The sequence below is a fragment of the Dipodomys merriami genome, unplaced genomic scaffold, assembly GCF_024711535.1.
Source record: "Dipodomys merriami isolate MVZ:Mamm:240054 unplaced genomic scaffold, mDipMer1.0.p SCAF_5, whole genome shotgun sequence".
NCBI lineage: Eukaryota > Metazoa > Chordata > Mammalia > Rodentia > Heteromyidae > Dipodomys > Dipodomys merriami.
The window spans coordinates 59,456,154-59,471,217 of NW_027206068.1; the positions used below are offsets into that span (position 1 = coordinate 59,456,154).

Genomic DNA, 15,064 nt, shown 5'->3' on the forward strand with positions numbered 1-15,064 from the left:
TTAATGCTGAGACTAGCCAGTTGGACAAGAATGAATTTATCTTTTATGTGTCAGGAAAACACCTCTCCTAACTCCTCTGTCTGGTGTGAGGCATCTGGTAGGAATAACTCTCTCTATATATAGATCTTGCAGATTATATATAACTAAAATTTATTTACAATCTCAAGGTCAGTTCTTGTGCTTTTGCAATTTGTGGGTATGTACAGAATAGCAAATATATACATCTACATATATGTGTGTATATATATGTAAACATACATATGTATATGTATACATATATTTGAGTCATCACCTGGAGCAGTACTATACACCTATAATCTCAGGTATTTAAGAAGCAGAGACTCAGAAAAAAATCACAATTCAAGTCTCTACTGAGGGAAATGCTAGCGAGACCCTATCCCAGCCACTGGTCAGCAAAAGTAGGAGAATTGTGGTCCAAGGCAAGCCTTGGGCAAAAACATGAGACCCTATTGTAAAATAAAGCATAGAAAGGGGAGGGGGAGAAATGGCTTAAATAGTAGATGCTTACATAACACGTGCAAGGCGGCCCTGAATTCAAACCCCAATATTACCAGGAAAACAAATAAAGCATCGGGTTACCTAGTAAACACATTCTCATGTTACATTGAATAAGGCAATATTGCCCCTGGTTGTTGCTCTCAGGAGTATGACTAAATGTCCTTTTTGAGGTCTATTTAGTGCCATGCTTTCTGTACTTTTCGTTGGCAATTTTGTAGTTCAAAATGATCCCAAGCAAATAATGCTACAAGAAGACAGCGACTTGCCTTAAGGAGAAAATCTGTGTGCTAGGTAAACTTCATTCAAACCTGACCTAAGGTAGCTTGCTATTGGCAGAGATTTCAGTGTAAATGAATCAACAAATATACATTGTATTTAATGTGGGTGTATTTAAACAGAAACACGTCTACAACAAGGTTATATATTAGTCAGTTGACAAAAATGGTGACCAGAGGCTCATAGGAACTCAAGCCTTGTACTTTCCCTGGTAGCAACGATTCAATATTTTCTAGTTCAGTGTTCATGGCCACATTATAAAACTATTATGGATAACAAGGATGGATTCTAGCTGTGTATCTATTATGTCTTTATTTGCTATATGTTTATAAGCTGGGCTTAAATGATCTTGCCTCTGCCTCCCAAGTAGCCACCTGGCTCATTTTTTTTACTATTATTATTATTACTACTACTTGGAAATAAATATCAGAGAAAATTAAGTATTAGAGTTAAACCAAGAAATAGAGCTTGTACAGACATGGATCCAAATGATGTTACAGCTAGGCCACTGGTTCCTGGCAGTCAGTATAAAAGAGGAATGTGGTGGTGAATACACACACTTGGGAGCTCCTTGCTTAACCCTCTGCCATAGAAGAGTCAGTGAGTTCCAGCACTTACCCAGGCCAAGGTGTGTCCAGAAGGAGAGTGAACCTAGTGCAGAACCTGGCAAGAGAAGCTGGGAACCAAGCAAGTATCGGAACCAGCAGGAACACCAGCCCAGCCACCTTCCCCTGAGAGCCTGTGTTTGATTGAGAAATTACGATGGTGGTGGCAGCTGTAATGAAAGGGGAAGCAGAGCCCTGTGGGCGACAGCTTTATCTCCCTCAACAACCAGAGATGGATCCGGTGGCAGCACACAGTGCCCAAGGCCAGAGATTTCTTTCCTCAGCTGCTGGCTGGGCCCAGGGACTTGTCAAGCTTAAGATAGCATGCCGATTGCAGGTGGAGAGAGGCTGGGTATATATGGAGTTTCAAGAGGAGCCTACTGCTTGCTTCCTGGCAGGTTGGCCTTAAGTGTGGTAGTTAAAGGCAAGCACCTGGATTCCGACCTTAGATCGTGGTGTCAGTTTAGGATCTGACTATGGCCACATCTCTGAGCGTCTTACATCAATCCTAGCCACCTGCTGCCAAGGACCACTCTGGCCCACTGCGAACTGCCCAAGGGCCTGGAGGGAAGCTATATGGCTATGCAGGGCAGCCAGCCTTGATCTTAGGAAAAGCATACTTGGCTGCTAAAACCGGAAGATGAAAGATCAGGGAATAGGGAAAGTGGTGCATTGTGGGCCTGGGCCCTGTGTTGGCTGGGAATTGAACCAGCCCCATTTGCTTTTCACTGGGCTTGTGTCCCCTGAGCCTCCAAACACAAGACAAGCAGCCTGTCTGTTGCTGCTGCCATCTCCTCCAAATTTCTCTGAGATCACATGTTGGGTAAAACTTGGCAAATTAAGACAAAAAGGAGGAGGTCTTCTGAGAGTGACGGATCAGTTCTTGTCCTACCTCCACAGTCTTTCCCTCCTGCCCAGTCCTCTCCCTGCAGGAGGCTCTGTCTTGCAGCACAGCCTGAACTCTTTGCAAGATGGGTGTGAGGCTTTGCACATAGTACAACCTGCCCAAATGTGTATGTCCTTCAGTAAGTTAATTGCTAGGCTAAGAGAAGACAAAGCAGAGCCTGTCTGCTGGAGGCCAAGATAGAGGAACTGTGGGCATTCTAGCAGAGGCTCTGCTCTGACTTGTTCTACTTGTGTCCGCCCTGCCTTAGTTTTTCCCTACAAAATCAACCAATTAGACTGGGTCTGATCCTGCATTTCCCCTTCTGTACCACTCCCCAATTTCAGGCCTGTTGAACTTATATTTCTACTTAAAGAATTAGCAGTGGGCCTCAAGTGGGAAGACAGTGTTGAGGAATGGGGGGAGGTCAGATCCTGTCTCCCTGGCCGCCTCTTTTTGCTCCCCACTCTCTTCTCTTTGTACCTCTGGAGAGTCATGTCACCTTGCTTCTCCCGCTTTCCCACCCTCATCCCTCCTAGCCTTCTTCCACCAGCTCTAGCTCAGGCTTTGAGAATTCCCAGGTATTTAGACATTCATTTTATTGCTTAATCGAGCTTGAAGCTGTTTAAATTAATACAAGTTTTTACACTTAGCAGCAAAGGCTTTTATAGTCCCTTTAGCAGGGGAAGAATGAGGTCAGGAGAGAATCAAGGAAGGAATTTGTCCTGGGCCATTGCCTTTCTGAGGCAGGGGCACATTAGCCACCACCAAGGACAGAATCCTGAGGGCATCCTGAAGGAAGAGCAGAGCAGTCGGGGTCTGAGTTTATTGTAGTGACCACATTCGTCCTGCTGCCCCTTCTCAGGAGTCACCTATGGGTTGCTCCCGACTACTCCTATGAGCTAACACTGTTCCTGCCTTACCTGTCTCTTCTCTCAAAGGCACTTTAATGACCTTCATTAAACAGTAATCCTTTCAGCTCTTCTACAGAGAATGCAGTCTCCTTTTCCCTAGAGATTGCCTTGTTCCCTGAGGCCTTCCTGTCTTCCTTGCACACACGGGGAATGGGTGCTGAAGAAGGGTGGGTGCACCATGCTCCCTCTGCTTATGGAGGATCGCTCTGACCTGCAGCTGAGTGTACACATGGCTGGTGGAGTTCTCCCTCACGCAAGCCAAGAAGAGGGAAATACAACCCAGTATTCTCCAAAAGGAAAGGAAGGGGAAGAATGAGGTGATGAATCTGGTTCCAGCTGTTTCTGCCACATTAGCAAAAATGTCGAGGCAATTGATTGGCCTCCCCTGCACACTCAGGACTGTTCTCACCAGCTGACACCCCCCCATGTCTCTGTCCCCAGGTGGAGGTAGAAGTAGAGAGCATGGATAAGGCCGGCAACTTCATCGGCTGGCTGCACATGGATGGCGCTAACCTGTCTGTCTTGCTGGTGGAGCAGGCGCTCTCCAAGGTCCATTTCACCGCTGAACGCAGTGCCTACTACAAATCCCTGCTGTCTGCTGAAGAGGCCGCCAAGCAGAAGAAAGAGAAGGTAACAAGTATGGTGCTGGTTCCCCAGCACATGCCCACTCTCCCCCTCCCTCCATAAATGTCTGCCTCTAAGAACCAAGCCCACATGGCTCCGTTGCCCCCACACTGAGTAGCTGAGGAGGGTGTTGCCACACAGTCAAGGGAGAGCGGCCAACTCAGGCAACCTTCGCCATAGCTGTGATGGGCCTGGACCTGCAGCAGGAGTGGGATACTCTATGAAAAGTGACCTTGGAGCAGGAAGAAAAAGGACTGAGGTCTCCCAGGGAGGAGGAGTCTAGAGCTGCCCTCCTTCCCTAGCCCTGGCCCAGCTCCCTCAGTGCCCAGTGCCCCCTCTGAATTTCCTTTACACCCCCCTGCTGGGAAGCGCTTCCAGGAGATGCATAAAGCTGTTAGGACAGCAGATTTACAGCCCATCAGCCTCTGCAGACACTGCATGGAAGAGGCGAGGGGTGGGGGGGCACAAAGCAGCTTTGGGAAACAAATTGACAATTAAAGAACTTGGTGGTTTAGGGTGGGAACTGGGCCCTGCAACCCCAAGAGTAGGCTGTCTCCATTGACTTACAGCTCAGCCCCAATAATGGGGATAAATCAGCTGGCCACCAATTTGTCAAGGCTTCTCTGAGCTTGAGGAGGATTTCATGGGACAGCCAGGCGGAGCCATAAATTTATTCCAGGAATAAACGTTTCCTTCCCATGGGGCAGCCATCTGGCTCAAAACTCATCTCCCACAGCCAAGATCCAGACACCTGCCAGCAGGAGTGGGGGGCTTTGTGCTTCTAAAAGGCACCGTGTTCTTCCCTAATCCACTCACTCATGCCTTCTATCTTCCTCCTGGGACTAGCCAGGGACAGCCCTCCTGTCTCTTCTATCCCCTGGGAATGAGAGCAGGCAAGCCACCTTTTGGTAGCAGGAAAATGCAGGTGATGGACTGCAGGAGGAAGCAGCTAGAAAACAAGGACAGGAAAAAGGGACTGTCCAGGCCCTGAAGGAGCCAGCCCCATGGCTTCAGAAGAGCTCTTTCCCACTCCCTGTGCTCTAGCTCCTGCTCCCATTGAGCTCTTGTCTTCCCAGCACAATGGGAGAAGCATCAGGAAAGGAGTCTCATTCTTCTTCTTGGATGTCCTTGTGACAACTGGACTTAAGATTGCCACTCCTGTGTCCTCTGGCTGCTGTTGGGAGCCAACAGGACCAGGGCCTCAGGGTACAGAGCTGGACCTGGGGGAGGGGGGGAATGGAGTGGGGGAGAGGAAGGGTCATGGCTGGCTTGGCAGCCCCTGAGGCCAAAGCCTTGAGTGGAAGACCTGGCTCTGAACCCATTTTCTGGCTACTCAACACATGACATCTCATTTGAGCCTAGAAACCACTTCCTCTCGTGAGTCCTTTGAAAGGATCCTTCATGTCCATCCCAGGGGACCACCCAGAGGCAGGCAGGCACACGAGAAAGATTATTAAAAGGTTTATTAGAGGAGCCATATTTCCCAAGAGAGGGAGCACATGGCACCTGTCCTATTCATGTAGCAGAAGGATCTGGGGGTAGGAAGTCAGGTAGGTGCATACTCTGGTGAGTCTGGGCTGAGAGAGGGAGGGAGGAGGAGCTCTCTGGCTGGGAGGGGCCCAGGTAGGGGTGGAGCTGAGGACTAAAGGTGGGCATTGTGCTAACATCCTTTCCTAGTAGGGGCCCAGGAAGGCTGCAGGGAAGACCAGGGAGTGGAACCTGGCCTGAGATGGAGGGCTAGATTTCTTCCCAGCTTGTACCTTGGGATTCTTATATACTATATAGGAGGTTTGTCTGAAAACCCAAGTTGTCATTTTGCTGGTGCCACTTGATGATGAAGAGTTATTAGCAGTGATTAATTACTTACTCAGGCTGCACATTTTTATTCACCCCATTAAAATGCAGTGCATGATGCTCGGTCGCAGGGTTGGCTTGCCTCCTGGGTCTCTCTCCTTCAAATCCCCATCCACTTAAGAATCCTGAGGGTCCAGGCCGGCTTTCCTCCTCCTGGTGGCTGGCTCATGGACACAGCATTTGCAGAGCTTTGCAGCTGCCACTCTCAGCAAGAATTTGGAGGGCAGCTGGGGACTGTAACCTAAAGGGGTGTCCGGTGTGGGAGATAGTTCACTTCACTTGTGACCCTTTTTAGGGCTGATTTAGCTGGAAGAAACCGGGTCAGCAAGGTAAGGGGTTTTATTCACATTAGAATGCGTCACTATTTGTATCTATGAGCTAATGAGTAAAGGAAGGAAATTCCAAGAGTTTTTGTGAGATGGAGCAGGTGAGGAAATCTTTGGGTAGTAGTGTGATTGTGTGTGTGTGTGTGTGTGTGTGTGTGTGTGTGTGTGTGTGTGTGTGTGAATGTTTGTATGTCTGTCTCTGTGAGCCTGACCACGTGTGTGTGTGTGTGTGTGTGTGTGTGTGTGTGTGTGTGTGTGTGTGTGTGTGAATGTTTGTTAGTATGTCTGTCTCTGTGAGCCTGACCACGCTGCTTTCCCAGCTGCAAGGATTTAGATGCCTCCCTGCTGGGTTTAATCCCTCCCTGTGCCCTCCCCTGCTCTGCAGGAGGCTGATAGAGAGTGACCCCCCCACACCTACTCCTCAGGGGTTCTAGAAAGGCCTTAATAGCTGGGAGAAAGCCCTGATGGCAGCTGCTTACACTGTCTCACACACACACACACACACACACACACACACACACACACACACACGCATGCATGCACGCACGCATGCTCACTCGCACACTCCTGCCCAGCAGGGCCTTGGACAGAGCTGTATTGGCCATTGATTGGCTTTTATTAAGCTTGGCTTTCCTGCTGAGGGCTTGACTGCAGCCACTCTGGATTCATGCCAGCCCCACCCCCGAGCAGGGATATTAAACATGATTTAGAAAGGCTCTAGCCAGTGGAAACCCAGTCCACATTCCCCATCTCTTGCCAGGAGGAGGACCTGGGGCTCCCCTGGGAGGAAGTACTGGGAAGAGAGAGGGCCAGGGCTCCCCCTGGGGAGACCAGGAAGAGAGACAGCCTCCACTGCTGACCTGGCCCAGCCCTGCCTGTGCTGGGCATGGTAGTCTCCTTTCCTGGAGCAGCTGCAGTAGTGCCTAGGGGACTGAATAAGACAGGAACTTGCCTGGCTAAGGAGGACAGTATTTCCTGCTGTGCCAGTCCTTGGATTTCAGCCAGGACTGAAGAGGGTCAAAGACGAGCTCTGCCTCAGGACAAAGCTCCATCTTAGCGCTAGCCTTGATGCAGAAAGATCATAAACCCTACTGTCAATCAGAGAGCTAGCAGAGCCTCTTCACATTAACGGCTTTGAGGTGGTCCAAGAGCTGGGCCGGGCACATTCATGGATGGTCTCCCAGGGTCCCTGGGCCCTGCTGTGCTTAGATCAGACTCAGATCTCCTCTGCCCAACATGTTGTGCCACGCCGACTCCAGTGGAGTCTGCTTAGCATGGGAAACCATCTATCAGACCATGATAGGGGTTTCAGAGACCTATTGACTGTGGGGGTCCTTCCCCAGCCTTTCCTATGCCAAGAGTCAAAGGGTAGAAACCTAAGGCACTATTTGTCTGTATACACAAGTAGTGTTCCTTCTGGAAAGAATCTGAGTTTTCCTAGATGAGGTCCAGCAAGAGGTATATCTACCAAGGGAATTTCCCAAGACAAAGCATTAGGGATTTGAGCCCCAAGAGGCTTGGAATGGCTGTGGACTGTTGTCTGTCTCCTTGTGCACCAGCTCTACAGAAGGGCTATGTCAGTGAAGGATAGGGACTTGGGCAGCCCAGCCCAGCTGACTTACTCCATCCCACCAAGAAACTACTTGGTCCAGACTGCACTGACCATCTCTCTGAGAGCTATTGGCTGCCAATCACAGGGAACAGCTGAGCTATCCTCCAGGAGTGAGAAGGAATCCTCGTGGCTTCACCATCCAAAGGGCCAAGCTTAGCCTTCTCTCAGAACAGGATTGTTTTCCTCCCTAAGCAGCTCTCCTCCTTGTTCTCTTGGGTGCTTCTTGGCAGCCTTCAGGCTCCAGCTACTCTGGGTGGAGAAACCTTGGTTTCATTGTCCTCAGCTCACATGGCAGCATGCCCAACTTGACCCCAATACTGAGGACCGAAGGCCATCCCTGAGGCTTTGGTTAGCATCATGAACTCAGCGTGCTGCCCACCTGAGCCAGCCTCACATGAAGCTCCACCCATGTCCCTAGAGAGGAAACCCAAAGCTGGATGCTGTCCCTGAGGCTCTCTTACCTGAGGACTCATTAGCAGTCTCTGCTCTCACCTTGTCAGCCTGCTCCCAGTCCATCCGCACAGCTTGGGACGCTGATGGGGTTAGGACAGAAGCTCTGGATGGCTCCTAGTCCCAGGCTCACAAGCTAGCCCTGAGCCCTGTATCTTTATCAGGCTGAGTGCTGAGGAAGATGGGAGCTAGAAAGAAGAGTGAAAGAGCAAAGAAGGTTAGGGCCACTGCAGAGATCTCAGAAATTGAGCATTAAGAAATTGAGGGACGGGAGACGAGACCTGGGTGATGGTGGAGAAGGGGCCAGACTATTGAGTCAGGGATGACTGGCTGATGGCTCAAGGCTTTAGTGCCAGTCCATGTAACGTAGTGATGACAGTCTCACCTTAGAAGCAGTTCCAGTGCAAGTCCCATCGATCCTGGGAGCTGCAAGGGTCCCAGAAGACTGGCAGCCCAGTCGATAAGAATGACTGGCTGAGTAGACACTTGTCTGGAAAACTTATAAGCAGGGAGGCCCAGGAAGAAAGCTTCATCCTCATCAAGACATAGGCCTTGGACACCTACATGGCTGTTCCCCAAAACCCGCTGACAGGGAAGTCATCACACTAAAGGTCTCCTTTCCCTTGAGGCCAGAGGGCTCCTAAGATATTAGGCTAAGAGTCTAGGATCTGCATGGAGACTAAGCTGCAGCCTGCCTCCTCTCCTGCTGGCCAGAGACTGCATGCTGATGATGAGGGCAGTGGTACTGGTGATGCAGATAGATGTTAGGTGCCTGGAGCCTGAGAGGTAAGAAAGGGTTAGGAGTTATTTGTGATGCCACAGACAGAGGCCTGCAAGTGCCACATGGAAGGCACTGCAGTTGAATGGCACCAGGCTTAGGTCTAGATAGGTCTCAGCCATCCCCAGTTCTCCTTGGACTCGAAACATTCTTACTGTTTTCCTCCTCTTCTGATAAAACACAAATACATACCACACTAAAAGCAGAAGTGTGCCAGCAGCTCGTGGCTCACACCTGTAATCTTAGCTACTCACGAGCCTGAGATACGAGGATCTCAGTTTGAAGCCAACCCAAGCAGAAAAGTTCATGAGAGTGTATCTCTAATAAAGCCACAAAAGGCCAGATGCAGAGGTGTGGTTCAAGTAGTAGAGTACCATCTTGAGAAAAAAAAGTAGTCAGCAAGAGCTTGAGGCCTTAAGTTCAAAACCCCGTACCAAAAAAAGAAAAAGAAAAATGTATGGGGTCTGGGAACCATCACCCAAGGAAGTTCTGTAATTTCAGCATCCTTGCTCTTCAACTCCTTGGAGTCACCCAGCTGGTGGCTACCTAAGCCAATGCTGGGTAATTTTACAAGGGAAGAAAGGAGACCCAGAGAATGTACATGGCTGGATCAAAGTCAAACACAAGTCAAGCAAGAGGCTACATCTAAGCTTTTCCCACTGTTCAGTGCTGCCTGTTTCCTCTAGGATGTAGTTCTACCACTCCTGACTGCAAGCCTGTGTCCTGTGTACCCAGTTCCCATTGGTAAAATAGTGATAACATCATAGCCACTCAAAGGGTTGTGCTGATTAAGTGATTTGGTATTTGGAGGACATGCAGTGTGGTACCTGACAAACATAAGTTTCTAGATGCTTAGACCAACCCTGGGCTTTGTGTGTGTCTGCTGGACCCCATGTGTGGTCCAGTCCCCACACTTCCCACCCGCTTCCTGCTGCTCAGCTGGAAAGCTACCTCTTCCCCTGCTCTGACAGACTTCACTACTTGGATAATCTCCTGGCCGCAGGATTGGACTTGACGCGCTGTCACGTTGAATCAGCTTCTGCGCCACTGCAGCCCTGACAGCACAGGGCTTGGGGAAGGAAGAGAGAGGGAATGGTGGAGAGGGCCAGGTCAGAGCAGCCTGCTGGAGGTGAGAGGGATGGAGCCGTGGCAGGTGCTGAGGAGTATGAGGAGCCCAGACTGGCTGGCACACCTAGGATTTGAGTGACCCTGCACAGTGACAAGAGGTGGGGACATGGAATCCTATTTTGAGGGGTCCTCCTACTCCAGTGTACGTGAAGATCACCTCGGAGCCTGCTTTTTTTCTTATTTGGTAGATCTGGGGTGGGACCCAGAGCCTGCAATCAGTTTCTAGTTGCTTCTGATGTATGTCACACTCTAGAAACACTGGATCCAGCAGAGCTTCAGGGGGCCTTCCTCCATTTCCAGGGGCTCGGCCCAGTAGCTCCTACACGAATCCCCACTCCCCAAGTGGCTCCATTTGCCCACAGCCCCTTTCCGGGTATCCACTGGTACCGCACTTCGTGTCTGCCCTGCCCTCTGCTGCCGCACCTGCAGGTCTGGGCCCACTATGAGGAGCAGCCCGTGGAGGAGGTGATGCCTGTGCTCGAGGAGAAGGAGCGATCAGCCAGCTACAAGCCAGTGTTTGTGACGGAGATCACTGACGACCTGCACTTCTATGTGCAGGATGTGGAGACTGGTGAGTGCCCAGGCACTGCTGGCTGCCAGCTCCCAGCCTGACCCACTGGGCGGACTCCAGCCGAAGGGAGGGGCCCAGCCTGGGGCTCCAGGATCCTCCCCAGGGCTCATACTGCTTCTGCCCCCTGGACGTCAGGGTCATCTCAGCAACTTTTAAGTTAACCCTGGAGTGTACCCAGGTCTGCAGCAGACCTGAGGGGGTTCTCTGAGGATGGGTGAGATAAGATTCGTCTGGGCAGTGCTGAGACTCTTAGGTAATGGCTTTGCTCCTACACACCCCAGGCTGGTCCAGGTCTGAGAATTTGTGGCTCTGGTAGTCTGTCAGGAGGCGAGGAACAAATTGCCTATGTAGGGTCAGGAAACACTGGCTGGGGCAGCTCAGCCTCCCTTATACCAGTTTCAGGCAGGGAGGGGTGCATGGAGGGATGGGAGCCTGGGCTGGCTTCTGCCTGGGTTTCTTCTTCTCCAGAGATTACCACAGCCAGAGTAGTGACCAGTTTCCATGGCAACTGGCAAGCTCATGGGAAAGTTATCCCCTGGCAGTCTTTGTGAAGGACCCTCTCCTCCTGTCTCTGATAGCTGTGACTGGCCAGGGTCCCTAAGGCACAGACTTTGGGCTTTGCAGGGAACAAAGACTTCTCCTGACAGCAGTGGGCCCAACTCCCCACCTCCACCTTCACTCCTCCACTTCCCGCCTCTTCATGCCACCCTGGGCAAGAAAACAGAGGATAAAAGTCTCAGAGCCCACTCTGGGTCCAGGGAGCTAAATCCAGGCAGAGGGGCTGCAGATGTTGGCGCTTGAGGGGGCAGCCACTTGGAAGGTGGGATATAGCCCTGCCCAGCCTGTCTGCCCCCACCCCAGGTCCACTCCAGATTGCCAACGGCCTTATCTTGGCCACTTCCTCTCTAATGATATTTCCCAGGCAGCTGCCTTTGTGGCAATGTCATTTCACCAAGGAAAACTTGCCCGTTCCTTGCCCTGGGCTGGCTCTGCTTGGGAAAGGAAAAAGCAGGGGAGAGTGGAGATGGAGTTGATGAGCCTTTGGGATTCAGTTCTTCTAAGGTCATCCACAGTCCTGGTGAAAGCTGTCCCAGCAATTGCCTTGGAAATGAACCCATGATGCGGCCTACCCCTACATCTGGGTTGTAAGAGCAGAAAAGCCAATCTGATTGGCCCTCAGAGAGAAGGGGGAAAGGACAGTGATAGAGGGGTGAGTTTTGTTTTTTTAATCTATTGTAAATGTGTGGAAATTTAACTATAAAATCCCCCTCTGTGTAACTAATGTAAGGTAATAATAAGAGAAAAAAAATTGAATGGGTCTCAGAGAGCTTGGGAGAAGAGGAGGATTAAGTAGGCACTACCCAGAGTACAGAATATCCATGCAGGCTCCACATAGGCAAGACCCACCGTAGCTAACCCCCAAATCCCCAAAGAGCAAAATTTGAGGGTTCCTGTGACTGCCTCATCATAGGGCCTCACCTGGCTGCCCTGTGAAGCCAGGACACTGAAGAGAGTGACATTCAAGAAAGAAAGAAAACTAGGGCAAACCACGTGTTCTTAGAATGGTAGAAGAAAAGGGATAAGGCACCTTTGGCAGGCTACCTGGTTTGTGGTGCCGGGATCCTTCTGCCCTTGGGTGGCTCCAGAACATCCATGAAAATGAACTCCGGGGTCTGCTGCCTCCTCCTGGGGGACCTCCTCTAACCCTTCACATCAGCTAAACCAAAATACTGACCTTGGGTGAATATGACCATCTAGACATTGGCTAAGGACCACTCAGAGGCTCTTGGCAGGAAGTACAGGACTGATTTTATTGCCTGAGGGCCAAGTAAACCACAAAAGAAGACTAGACCAAGTATGGGACAACCTGTCAATGTAGAGGCTTCATAGTCTTCTGGAGTACAATTATGGGCAAGGAACACTCCGTCGCTGGGCCCTGAGTGCTCACCACTGGGTAGGGAAGGACGGCTGCTGCCTAAGAGTTTCTCCTATTCAGAACCCTGGTTCGGGTAGAAGCTGGGGCCCTGGCCAGCCCGAAGCCTAGGAATGGACATGTGTGCATATGCAGAGATCATTTGCAGTGCAGTTGAATTATTAAGCACCCTCCGTGCACTAGGGATTCTACTAGGTCTTGTGTGAATAAATAGAAACAAGTGAGTATAGTCTGTGCCCTGGAGCTCATAGTGTAGTGTCAGAAACAAAAGCACAGACAAGGGACTTACAGGGCCACTGGTGGCAAGCGTGACAACAATAACATGTGTTCCACACCTGTTCCAGCATGGCCTTCAGCCCTGAAAAGAAAGGGGAGTCACACACTTAGACCACACATTCACAGTCCTGTCCACCTCTGATAGAAAAGGGAGCAAAAAAGGTCTGAACCTGAGCTAGAATCAGGGTCAGAGGGCCATAAAGCCTGAGACAGAATTTCTCAGCTGAAACCATTGGGAACTTGATGCCTAGCAGAGCACCCAGCAGGAAGGAGCTAGGGAAGAAAACTGACCCCAGCAGACTAGCAACAGGGATTTCTTGAAAAGAAGCATTATGTGTTGGGTACCAATGGTCTGATTATCCTAGCTGAGAGGCTGAGATATGGAAGATTATATTTTGAGGCAGCCCAGATATACACATATGACACCCCTTCTCAACCAATAGCTGGTCGCAGTGGCATGTACCCATCATTCTAGCTATCTGGGGGGAAAGATGGGTCATAAAAATGGAAGGTGGGGAAAAGGGGGTAGTCTAGCCTGACAGCACTGAAAGTTCTGCTTTCCATGCAGTGTGGATCTCCCAGAGTGATGAGCATCACAGTGACTCTGATTGAGTACACTGGAGTTCAGATCCTGGCTCCCAGAACTCTCCATGTTTCATGGCTCTGAATTCCTTTGCTGTCCAAGGTTGTACAAGATCCTTCCTTTATCTCTACTTTTGCTCCAGGAAACATTGGGCAGAGTAGCCTCGCTACTCATATTCTGGTGTCCATGCTGTCCGGCTCTCACCCTGAAGGAGGCTACTTGACTTTGGCCTGCCTCCTCAATCAAGGCTCAAGGCTCAGGCACCTTCCTGAAGGCCCCTGTAGTCTTGGCCAGTAGGTTGGAAGGTTGGAAGTATCACCAGTCACACTTTTACATATGGACAACATGAAGCTTTTTGAGTGGAGACCACAGAGGACTTCACAACATGGCGGGGGGGGGGGGGGAGAATGAAAGAATCAGGGCTCTGGTGACCTCCAGAATGTCATTCCTTGCTCCATTCCCCACCATCCAAGAATGAAGCCCCCTGGTCTTACCTCCCTCTTCCTCCCACAGGCACCCAGCTGGAGAAGCTGATGGAGAACATGCGCAATGACATCTCCAGCCACCCCCCTGTGGAGGGCTCCTATGCTCCCCGCCGGGGAGAGTTCTGCATTGCCAAATTTGTAGACGGAGAATGGTGAGCAGGACTATCCTGGGGCCTGGGCTTGCAAAGCCACAGCTAGGTTTCAGAAACTTGCTTTAGGGTCTGCTTTCTGCTGTGATGTTAGTAATAGTCTCGGCCATATGTAATAGCTCTCCCATATGTCCCTCCTCACCACCCATCTGGGGCCTGCACTTTGCCCCACACGCCTCTTGCCAGCCAGCCTCGAGGTCAGATGATAAAGTGGTATTCCTCCCTTTGCCCTGGGGAGCTCCGTGGTGGAAGTGCTGGCAGGCTGGCTGCCTGGGACTGTCCCACATAGCTCTCACCCCTCATAGGAAGAAGGATGTCATGAGAGGGAGAGGGGTACAGTTCACAGCGAGCACAGACCAGCCATCTGACCCTCACCCCTGCTGTCTGGGACAGCAACAGAAGCACTCACGGGCCCATAAAAGGCCATTTGTGTGTAATCTACCCAGGGTAGGCCCCATGGCCTTCCCAGGGTGACGAAGTGACTTGGATATGTTCCCTGTTGCGGCCTCCCAGACAGATCTGCTGGCTAATTACAGCTGCTGTTTGGTGTGCAGAGTTTAAACAGCAGACATCAATCTAGTCATTAGTCTTGTTGCTTTATGCCCCAAGGACACATTAATCTGCTCCACATGCTCCCCTCTCCCTCCTCTGCCTCTAGCTCTCCTCTGACTCCATTAGATGGTGGCCACAGTGCCCTGAGCTGGGCCTCCATAAAGTCCAGAGACCCCAGGAGGGGAAGGTTGTGGGCACCTGCTTAGACCACATTCCTCAGGGCCATCCCTTGAGCTCTGCCCGTGATGCCATTGCAGGTACCGCGCCCGAGTCGAGAAAGTGGAGTCTCCTGCTAAAGTGCACGTCTTCTACATCGACTATGGCAATGTGAGTGTCGGGGACCAGAGGTGGAGGAGCAGGCAAGGGAGGGACCATCAAGTAGGAACCCCTCAGTCAAATCCATGTAACTCCCACAGGTCCCTCAGCTCGCTGACAGACTGGTGCATTTTGAGTGTCTCTGCTGTTCATAGGCCAGGCCCTCTGAGGGACCAGGCAGAACAGGTGTCTATGGCCAGAGGCCTAGGAGCACCAACAGGTCCCACACGT

At 50.9% G+C, this 15,064-nt stretch overlaps 1 protein-coding gene across 1 annotated transcript in view; it reads left to right on the forward strand.

The window, feature by feature from the left end:
• The window catches only part of Snd1 (staphylococcal nuclease and tudor domain containing 1), a 446,310-nt gene that overhangs the window by 426,153 nt on the left and 5,093 nt on the right, over positions 1 to 15,064 (forward strand). The window contains exons 17-20 of the mRNA XM_069996698.1: positions 3,639 to 3,827; positions 10,399 to 10,540; positions 13,846 to 13,969; positions 14,776 to 14,845. Of these exons, the coding sequence (XP_069852799.1) occupies positions 3,639 to 3,827; positions 10,399 to 10,540; positions 13,846 to 13,969; positions 14,776 to 14,845 (525 nt within the window). The remainder of the gene's footprint in view (positions 1 to 3,638; positions 3,828 to 10,398; positions 10,541 to 13,845; positions 13,970 to 14,775; positions 14,846 to 15,064) is intronic.